The following is an 11,426-nucleotide window of genomic DNA, read 5'->3' as shown; positions in this document are numbered from 1 at the left end:
GAGAGAGTTGCAGAGACAAGCCATGGGGGTTTGGGTTGATTCTCGGTCTTGAAGCTTAATTTTAGGTTTATGCCGAAAGTATATGAAGCTTTAGTACCAATTTCCCTTTATCAAAATGGGTGTTGAAGGAAAATTTATTTTGGTATGATTTTTCTCACTAGGTTCCCCATACAACCGATTGGGTGAATAGATTTGTTAGTTTGAGGACATTTTGGTTGATTATAGTCTTGTGTTCTGCTTGGTTTCCTTTCGGTCATGGTTGCTGATAGAACATGGTTGGAGACGAAAGAGAGAGAGAGAGAGAGAGAGAGAAGACAACAGAGAGTTAAACAAATAATAAAAGAAATATTGAAAAATAGTATTTAAAGAAATTAGATAGTGGAATAAATAGTCATTATTATGAAATAGATAGTGGAATAAATAGATAACGACCAATTATTTTTAAAAAAATTGTCATTATTATGAAGAAAAATATAATTTTTATTTTTTAAAATAATATCAAATAAAAGAAGGATTAAAATAAAAATTATTGCTTCAATTTTTTTTTTTAATTTTTAATTTTGTTATTTTTTAAAATTAAAAAATAAGGAAAAATTTTCTAAAGCAAAATATAGTTTTTATTTTTAAAAAATTACCAAAAAACAAATAATAACCAAAATAAAAATTATTGCTTCAGAAACCTTTTAATTTTATTTTTTATTTTTAATTTTTTTTTTAAATTAAAAAATAAGGCAAAAGTTGACTTTAAGTTAGACAAAATAGTTAAGCATTTAACATTTTCCTTCTTATAATAAATAGAAATGTCTAATGTGTAAATTATAGCTGTTTGATTGAAACGTGATTTTTAAAGAGTGATGACACGTGGGTAGTTAAGGTTGGGAGCGTAGCGTGGTCGGCAGTTTTGGGCCGTGTAATGGGAGAAAAATAAATGTTATAATCTAATAAAACTCTTCACATTTTGCCCATCAAGATTTTATATCGCATAATGTCATTTGCCAAGTTGATGTAAAAAAGGAACATAATTCCAGTGGATGACAAATAACACTTTGCCACCTAAAAATGGGCTAAACATGAGTGTGTTATTTTTCACAATCACAGATCAGAATGCAACGGATACCACCAAAAATGGTGGGTCCCCGTCCAAGTCCTAGACTCTTCTGCGTGGTATTAAAAGTACGAACCGTACGAAAAGCACAAAAGTTCCTCTCAGAAAGAGGACTGGCTTGCTTGCTCCTTCAGTTCCTCTCTCTCTCTCTCTCTCTCTGCGAGAAAATGGAGGACGCGCGAAAGAGAGACGGTTCGGCCACGGACGATTTAAGCGGCGAGGACATTCTGGCTTGGCTCTCGACGGAGGAAGACACGGTGTCGCAGCTCATGGAGCTCTTGGACGGCGACGACGACGAAGACGCGGCGGAGAAGAGCTCGGTGAGGTTCGTCGAGGACCCATACTCGTCGCCGCTGGTCTTCCAGTCGTCGTACGTAACCATCAACGGAAACGAAGAGAGCTGTGGGTCGTCGTTCTCGGACTCGGACTCCTCGGTCATGGTTGGCATTGGGAGGTTGGTAGGGGGCGGCGTCGCGTGGGGTTCAAGCGAAGGGGCGGCTAGCGGGTGGGTGGAGGCTGCGGAGATCAAGGATTCGGTGGACGGCTGTGATGTGTTTGATTGGCATGAATCGGATGGTGAAGTGCTCGCCACGTTTCTGGGTGAAGATTTTGAGCAGTAAATACTGAATAGTGGTTTATTTTTCTTCTTCTTCTTCTTCTGAAAAGCTGCTTTTTAGGGTTTATGATGGGTTTGGTAGGTTTATTAAAAGTTATATTACGTCTAATCTTTTATTGATTATATCCCACATGCCCCACACAATGCTTGATTGAAACCAAACAATGAATTTACATCTCCAACTACATTCAATTCAAGGACCTCTAATTTTCAGTAACACTATATGATTTGCTTTTTCTCAAACTTTTATTACATGCTTGTTCAAATTTTACAAAAATAAATCTCACTTAAACTAACTCCCATGATAACTAATGCATGGCTTGTTACATCACTTCGTTTCGAATACGTAGCAAGCAAGGAGGGTCATAAGGGGAGACATGTAGGTTTTAAAAAGTTTGGGGAGCGGTATAATAATAATAATAATAAGGGAAAAATATAAAAAAGCCCCCAAAACTACCTGTCGTTTTCGATTTAGCTTCCTAATGTTTCAAAAGTAATAAAGTAGCCCTCCAAACTACCAAACTATTGCATTTTGGCCACTCCGTTAGTTAGAACCGTCAATTTGGACGGAAACTGAAAAACGACGTCGTTTTGTTGGGGGCTATTTTATCACTTTTTGAACGTTAAGGGACTAAAATGAAAATGGCTAGTAGTTTGGGGGGCTTCTTTATATTCTTTCCAATTTTTTTTTTTTTTTTTTTTTTTTTTTTTCATAAAAGGGCATTGTAGTAACTTATTCATAACAAAACGACGTCGTTTTGCAGTTTCTGTCCAAACTGACAGTTTTGACTAACGAAGTGGCTAAAATGTAATAGTTTGGTAGTTTGAGGGACTACTTTATCACTTTTGAAACATTAAGGAGCTAAATCGAAAACAGCTGATAATCTGGAAGGTTTTTTTATATTTTTTCCTAATAATAAGTATCATATTGACCGACACATCACAATATCACAATAAAAAAATAATTGAGTTTAGGTGTTAAAATGTGATAAAAGGATGGGTAGGTGATAAGAGGAAATTAATTAAAAGCATGGAATTGGAAAGGAGAGGTTACACCTACCCTGTAGAAAGGTCCATTGAGTTGGGCATCGTGATCCTCGTGAAATACCCCCAGCTCTGCCCCATTGGTGACACGTGCAAAACGCCAACTAACTTTATTTTTATTTTTTTAATAATTTTCAAAAGACCACACGATAAGAATGCCTCGAGGGAATCAATACACAAAAACTTACGTCCTCTGTCAGTTCGTTTGTCCTAAAGCTTTTGCAAAAGACTCTCCCACCTTCTAAATTCAACTTGAAAATTCTTCTTAAATATTTTTGGATTAATAATTTTTTTGGTACATAAGTTTTGAAGTTTTTTAATTTTTTTCCTTAAATTTTAAAACATGATAAAACTAGTATTTCAAATTTAAAAAAATACCGAATCATCATTTTCAGTTTAAAAAATTTTATAAGGGTGACCGAACCACTCTCTAGGGAAGTTTGACCTCAGCCACCCCCAAACTGAGTTTGGGGGTGGCTGAGGTCAAACTAGGGGTGGCCGGCTACTCCATAGAATTTTTTAAAACTGGAGGTGATGATTCAGTCTTTTCTAAAATCTGAGGTATTAGTTTTTTCATATATTAAAACCTAGGGGAAAAAATTAAAAAATCTTAAAACTCATGTACCAAAAAAGTTATTAACCCAATATTTTTTATATAGATATTTTTTTAGTGTTTTTTTTTAAAAAATTATTTATACTTGGTAAAAATATTATGTATTTTGAAAAGAAATTTATAATTTGTTTATAAAAAGTGTGTTAACAGTGAGAGTCTACATAGTGATATGAGTATGTGCAAAAAGCCATTATGGTTGTGTCATGTTTTAAACATGATCTCTGGGTTTACTTACTGCACCACCATTTAGTTTGGCTAAATTTTCTGTTGGGCCAGCAATTCCCTCTATTTATCTTAGCTGGAACAACTAGAGGCCCAAGGGAACAGTTAGTGGGCCTTAACAAATGAGCGATACTAATAGCCTATTGAATCTGGCATGGCATGAAGATTTCATCATCTCATTGCCAATCTCTGACATGAAATAAATAAATTGGGTAAAGTTCACTTAAGTCTCTCAAACTACTATTTCAATGATAATTTATTTCCCAAATTATTAATTACTACAATTTACCCCTCAAACTATCAAAACAATGACAATATACCTAATGCTAGCAAAATGACGAAATTATCTCTATAGAATTTTCAATAAGACAAAAATACCCTTAAAAATTTGAAAAAAAAAAAAAAATAAATTTTAGTATTTTTGTTTTTATTTTAGTAAGGGTAATTTCGTCATTTTATTAAAATTGGGGGTACATTGTTATTGTTTTAGTAGTTTATGGGGTAAATTATTGCAATTGATAATTTGGAAGGTAGATTATCATTGAGGTGGTAATTTGAGGAGATTAGATGGACTTTTGTTAAATACCATTTTGGCACCACGTCTTAAAAAAAAAAAAAACAAAAAAAACATTTTTGCACGTGTGTGTTAAACACCATTATAGGCCATAGCATAGCCACATGTACAGGTAGCAAAATAGCTGTTAATATTTTTAAGGGAACATTAATGAAGGTAAAGAAAACAAAATTGAATGACACCACAGCTTGTGCTGTAATTTTTTGGACCTATTAGTTTAGTCTGCTGTTGGACATAAACTAAAATAAATAGAGTGCTTTCAGATATACTCACAACTCTTTGCAATGAGTCGCTACAATCAGGTTTTTTTTCTATTAATTACTTCCATATTAAGGAGATATTTCAGGAGATTATGTGTCAATCGTCAACCATTATCTCTCAACTACCAACTATTATTTCAACTACCACATAAATGTAGAGCATCAATAGAAAAACAGTTATAGAAAACCCTATAAAAGAAACTCAACATATCAGGTAAAAGGGTTGATCCATATCTTCAAAAATTTAAGCTCATTACTCTATTTTCATTCTAGACAAACATTGTACCTTCAGAATCAGAGTGTCTCCGGCCAAGGCCGAGGACCCTTTAACGTTCTTATTATTTTGCAAGTAATCCATCGTCGATCAAGTCGTACAGAAAACTGCTCTAACAGTCTATTTGGTTTTTAGCTTCTATAATTTCTTTGTTGTTTGGTTATTGTAATTTCTGTTAAATTTATTTATTTATTTATAAAAAAAAAAAAAAAAACACAACTAAAATAACCATGCACTCTTCATGCCTTTGACGGTCTCTATTTGGAGGACCAAGAGGATATTATCGGTGTATTGGCAAAATCTATCAATGGGTCCATATACCCACTTTGTATGACAAAGACAATTCGGAAACTTTTTATTTTATTTTTTAATGCGTGGGTAATATGAGCTATTGAGCTTTCATTTCTATCAGAAGTATAAATAAATAAATAAATGGTTTATAGAGAGTAGAAAAGATATTCAAAAAGAAAAAATAAAAAATAAAAATTGGGTCTCAAGAAAGTGGACATGGGCTTAATCAAGAAAGTGGACATGGGCTTAAATGCTTAATCAAGAAAGTGGTCGTTAATAGTTAATTGTACTTCATTTCTATTAATAGCATTTTACTTTTGAGATCTTTTTTTTTTCATCTATCACTCACCTAATCACCACACTTAGTATGGAACTACATACAGATGAAGGGAGCCATGGCCTGCTTTGGATTTCATTTTCCTTTTTAATTTTTTTACCAAGTTAAATATATATATGTATTTTCAGGTTTAAAAATTAAGTTTAGCCTCTAGCAAAATTAAATTTGAACCCTAATTCATATTGGGTAATTACTTACAAAGTGAAAAGAATTAGAAATCAAATCAAGGTGACCCAAAATAACCAAGAAATATAGGGAGTAGATGGATGTAGATCCACTAGATATCAAGTGGGTAAAAAAGGCCAGTTTGTGGCTCAAGAACCCTAATATATCCTATGGCTTAAAGGCCCTAAACCCTTAGCCTAAAGGGCTCCTTCATGCCTCCCCAGATGAGGGGATATATTTTCTCACCAATCTGGGACTCTCAGATGGTCACTGTAATGAGCAGGAAGCAAGTTTCACAATCATATGTAAAGTAGATTATGATGTAAGGCATATAGAGAAAAGTGAAACCCAACAACAATTAAGCAATGATATCAACCCAACACCATTTTTCTACCCATCCCAATCATATCAATTCTGGCCCATGAAACAAAAAGAAAAAGAAAGTGAAATGTGGGTGTTAATCATTAATATCTTACTCGCATCAAAACAAAATTTGATTAACAAATTAAAAAAAAAGGGGGGGGGGGGGGGGGAAAGTATATTTAATTACATGCTTTAAAGATAAATATTTGTTTGATAAATTGGGTTGAGAAAAGAAAAAACTTTATTTATTAATTTTTTTCTACACAACACAATGTTAAAAAAAAAAAAAAAAAAAAAAAATCAAATTTTTACAGCCTTGCACGTGATCCTACTGAGACCCTTGGAATCCAAGCTTCGGTGCTCAAGAAAATTTGGTCACGGGAGACGATGTGGAGCAATATCGGGTGATTAATAAGGGTTTTGACTTGCTTTGATAATGATGCATCACCCCAAGATACTTATTATATTAATCATAACGAATTAATGAAGTGTAATAGTCATTGATATTTTAAATTATAATGCAAGGAATCGCAACCCTCTCTTCCTCTAAGGTTGACCGTAATTTTTAATCCGACCAATCTTATAAACACTCATTTTTAATCACATGCTTTAATGGTACATGTCGGTGTAATAAATTAGGTTTTAAATTTTTTTATCCAATTTAATATAGAGAAAAACTATCTTTTATATGATCTATTAGATTAATTTTTGGTACTGCCTGATCGGTGATGAACTACTAGTAAAATAGTAAAAGCGTTAAAGGATCTACTGGTTTAGAGACCTAAAAAACTCCAATACAATGAGCTCTGAATTTTGAGAGATGGGTCGACCTCTTTACCTCATGCGTTGCATCCCATTTTATAGGGTTTTATGTAAGTGTTTTCCCTAGTCATTCCACGTTCATCCGGTGGTGGTTGAGAGATAATCTCTAAAAATGTCATAATGAATTATCGAATAAATTGTTAGCACAACCAATTTTTTCTTTTGTTTGTTTTTGGGGGATAATTTCACAAACAATGTTTTGTAGAAGATTTACAAAGAATTGTTATATGTAGATGGCCAGTTTGGATATATTTTAATTGTTTTATAAGACCCCTAACTCAAAAGTAAAATTGATGTGAGTGTCAACCAGAAGTTCTAAAGAAGGGTATATTTTATTTTTTAAAGTTTCTTATGAGACTTTCAAAATTTGTTTAATAGCAATCCCTTTTACTTTTTGATCTTAGCTATGATACACACATATCTGCACTTCCTTTAATGAAGATTTAGATGGAAGTTTGGGGCCTCATAAATTATTGAACATCAAATCTTTTGCTAAAGAGATTGATCATCATCTGCATGAGATTGTTTAAAATATTGTTAAGGATGGGTCATGATATCAACATTATGATGGTGCTTACCGTCACCGAATTTTATTTTTACCTTTATCTCACATCATCAGTCAAAACCTTAGGCTGTTATATCCAACCGCCTATAAATACTCGATTGATTTTGAAAGCAAATGATTATTGATGGATGGAGTTTTCTTTCAACTCAGTCTATTAAAATAACACGTGCCTAAAATGCATGTCAAAATTATGTGTATTTTGTACACATGTCTTGCGTTGAAAGCAACTTCGATGGGAGAAATAGTTGTTTGTGTATAAAGTAAGTTGTCACTTCTCAACAAGGTTTTATCCAACACCCAACTAGAAAACACAATGAAAAAGGCAAATATATATATATATCTCAACAAGGTTTTATCCAATACCCAACTAGAAAACACAATGAAAAAGGCAAATATATATATGTGACTGGAAATCTTCTTTAGTGAAAGGTAAATCAGGCAATCTTTTGTCCATTATTAATTAGTTAACTGATTAGCAAAAGTAGGTTCCACCCATTCTCCAAGATTAACATAAGAAAGTGAGACTTTAAACGAGGTAGAAAGAGAAGTACATCGTAGGCTTCAAAAATCTCTTTCACTTGCCCTCCTACATTAAAATCTCCATGTCTTGTATGGACCATGACCTATTCTATCTATCTAGGAAGTAACCATGACCTGTTCTATCTATCTAGGAAGTAAGTTCCAAATGGGCCGTATGACTCCAAAACTAACGAATTAATTTTCTTTTTGAACTTAAAAAAACTTTTTGATAAGCAATGATTCATTGAAATTTACCTTGTAGAAAGTTAGGGATAGTATCTGGTAATATAGTTTATCATGGCCCACCTTTCAGGCTTAGCTGTGTCCGTCAAAAGACGAGGACTAGCATTATCGGGTAGTTCCCTCTCCCCTTAGAGGGAAATCGTCTAATGAGTCTAGCCCGAAAGGTACATCATGAGAAACCTGTATTCTCTGTCACATCGCCATTACTATAAACAGTATCACCACTTTGAGAATTGATTATGAATGAGAATATTTGCCGGCCATTACTTGTGTTTCACAACATCTACTTTTGCCACTCGCCCCCATATAGGGCTGTCCGTACTGATAGGATGCTCCTCAACTAGATGGGTGCCACATAACCCAAGTTATTGTACTCGCTCCCCAAGTTACTTAGGAGTAAGTTTCTAAGCTCATTTTCTTAGAATCTTTAACTGAGACATGGGAATGCCCATCACTAGAACCTCCGACGAGCCATCTATATTTGTCTTTTGTGTCTCAACATGTATTTTTAATTGAAGCGCCGGAATGCGGTCAACTACATAGTAACAACGCTAATAATGGCCCATTAAGCAATGATGCAAGCAAAACATACTAGTCCATCGACTTATCAAATTTTATTTTTATTTATAATTTTTTTCTTTCGTGGGAGGACCAGTCCATCTCTTTAATGAATATGATTGTTAGCTTTGTATGATTACCTCGTTATGACCCACCCAACGACGGCCCATCGATTGATCAGGACCATTGACTTGCAGAGTTGGTGGGCCGTCCCTAACCCCATTCTACATGGGAGAGGTTGGTGAAAGGCACTATCAACCTTTTATTTTTCTTGGCATCACAATATCATTATCTCCTTTAGCCTAAGGTAACTTTGAGCTTTTTTTGCAAGAAGTAACATGGTGGGCTTAATAAAGTGAAAAAAAAAAAAAAAAAAAAATTAAGTTCGTGATATTATGGTCATAAATGGCAATGGGGGATGAGGCCCTTGAGGGAGACCTTGAAAGCATCCAAGAGGGAAATAGTCACCACTTGGGTATGAGAGCTCTGCTATATATATTAATGGTAGAGCTCAAGAAAGTAGAGCCGTGTCTTTATTTACAAGAGAATTAAACAAGTATAATAAAAGAGTCATACCACAAGAGAAGCCTTTATAAATATTCTCAAAGGCAACTACTCAATCTCACCTCACACTTGTTTCTCTTGTCTGTCAAATTTCTCTTTTCAACAATGATGAGTAAGAGGCCAAGAATTGTGATAATTGGAGCAGGAATGGCTGGCCTTACAGCAGCCAACAAGCTCTACACTGCCACTGGAGGGAAAGACTTGTTTGAGCTGTGTGTTGTGGAAGGTGGGAGAAGAATTGGTGGCAGAATCAACACTTCTGAGTTTGGTGGTGACCGGATTGAGATGGGTGCAACGTGGATCCATGGCATTGGAGGGAGCCCAGTTCATCAAATTGCACAAGAAATCCATGCACTAGAGTCAGAGCAGCCATGGGAGTGCATGGATGGGTTCTCTGACGAGCCGATAACGGTTGCCGAAGGCGGGTTTGAGCTAAATCCGCCATTAGTGGAGCCTGTGACGACCCTCTTCAAGAACCTGATGGATTATGCTCAGGGGAAGCTGGGTGAAGACAGTGCGGGGAGTGAAGAAACTGATTACTCTAGGCTTGCAGCCAAGGCTTTCAAGATTTCTGCAGCCAATGGTGGTGAAGAAAAGCTCAGTATTGGTTATTTTCTACGACAAGGCCTTGATGCTTATTGGGATTCTAAAAAAGACCAAGAAGAGCTAGAGCTCAGAGGGTATGGGAACTGGAGCAGAAGGTTGGTTGAAGAAGCTGTGTTTGCAATGCATGAGAACACCCAGAGGACTTATACATCGGCTGGTGATCTTTTGACTTTAGATTATAGTGCAGAAAGCGAGTATCGTATGTTTCCTGGTGAAGAAATCACCATTGCTAAAGGGTACTTGAGCATAATTGAATCACTAGCTTCTGTGCTACCACCTGGTCTAGTCCAGTTAGGCCGAAAGGTCACAAGAATTGAATGGCAGCCTCAAGGCCATGAATCATCATCAGTCATGGAAAATGGTCATGCTGCTAGGCCTGTGAAGCTACATTTCTGTGATGGGTCGAATATGTTGGCTGATCATGTCATTGTCACGGTTTCACTAGGAGTACTTAAAGCCGGAATTCGTGAAGATTCAGGTATGTTCAATCCTTCCCTGCCTTCATTTAAGTCTGAGGCAATATCAAGGCTCGGATATAGTGTTGTCAACAAGCTGTTTGTGCAAGTGAAAGGCAATGACTTCAACCAGTTTCCATCTCTCCAATTGGTTTTCCATCGACCGGACTCTGAATTCCGGCATAAGAAAATACCTTGGTGGATGAGGAGGACAGCTACTCTGGGCCCAATTTACAACAATTCGAGTGTCCTGCTATCTTGGTTTGCAGGGAAAGAAGCATTAGAGCTTGAATCACTTGAAGATGAACAGATCCTTAATGGGGTCTCAACAACAATCTCTAGCTTTCTATCAAAACCCCACAAGGAAGCCAACTCTAACTCCCATGAATTATGCAATGGAAAGGCCAATTCTGTGGGAAACTCTCATGGAAGTGCAGTGAAAGTCACAAAGATATTGAAGAGCCAATGGGGTAATGATCCTTTATTTTTGGGGTCTTACAGTTATGTTGCTGTTGGGTCAAGTGGCGATGATTTGGATAAAATGGCGGAGCCACTGCCAAAACTTAGCAGTTGTGAGCCTGCTGCTCCCCCTCCACCACTTCAAATTCTGTTTGCAGGAGAGGCAACACACAGAACCCACTATTCTACAACGCATGGAGCTTACTTCAGTGGTCTTAGAGAAGCCAATAGGCTTCTTCAACATTATCACTGTGTCGGGGTTTAGGACACTTAGTACTTAATTTTTTTTTTTTTTTTAATGAAGATTTGTTTCTATAATATCACTCTCATTTTCATCTAAAGCATCTTCTCTTTCTTTAAAGTGGGTTAGAGTGGGAGGAAAAGAAAAGAAAATTATCAAGGATGAAAAGAGAGAGAGAGACGAGGGAACATTTTTAGATGTACTGCAAGAATTAAAGAACTTTCTTTCATTTTTTTTGTGTTGCTTTCTCTTTGTTTGTGAGTGTAGTTTTGCTTTTCATTTGATCTCTTTATCCTCAAAGCAAACCAACTGAGATTGTGTTTGACATTTAATATCTAAAAGTAAAGAACAAGAAAGCTTTGGATCCCACCTCTCTCTCTCTCTCTCTCTCTCTCTTTCTCTCTCTCTTTCTCTCTCTCACCAAGTGTGTTTTTGTTTTGCTTCGTCCAATGGACAGGATCCGATAAACCCGGCTCTTTCCAGCTTGGGGTTCCTTTTCTAGAGCTGAAGGCTTGTTTCACTGCCCATGA

General features: G+C 35.8%; 2 protein-coding genes across 2 annotated transcripts; both read left to right on the top strand.

Moving 5' to 3' along the window:
- Nucleotides 1–1,193: 1,193 nt before the first annotated feature.
- Nucleotides 1,194–1,844, top strand: LOC132165354 (uncharacterized). Its single transcript, XM_059575877.1, has one exon. It carries the CDS (start codon nucleotides 1,273–1,275, stop codon nucleotides 1,723–1,725), a length of 453 nt encoding a protein of 150 aa, XP_059431860.1. The 5' UTR covers nucleotides 1,194–1,272; the 3' UTR covers nucleotides 1,726–1,844.
- A 7,094-nt stretch (nucleotides 1,845–8,938) lies between these two features.
- Nucleotides 8,939–11,127, top strand: LOC132165350 (probable polyamine oxidase 5). The gene has a single exon (XM_059575873.1). It carries the CDS (start codon nucleotides 9,241–9,243, stop codon nucleotides 10,918–10,920), a length of 1,680 nt encoding a protein of 559 aa, XP_059431856.1. The 5' UTR covers nucleotides 8,939–9,240; the 3' UTR covers nucleotides 10,921–11,127.
- Nucleotides 11,128–11,426: the final 299 nt, after the last annotated feature.

This window comes from Corylus avellana, chromosome ca11 (assembly GCF_901000735.1).
Source record: "Corylus avellana chromosome ca11, CavTom2PMs-1.0".
Classification (NCBI taxonomy): Eukaryota; Viridiplantae; Streptophyta; class Magnoliopsida; order Fagales; family Betulaceae; genus Corylus; species Corylus avellana.
Note: the sequence above shows the minus strand (reverse complement) of the source record. Positions and strands in the feature narration are given on the sequence as shown.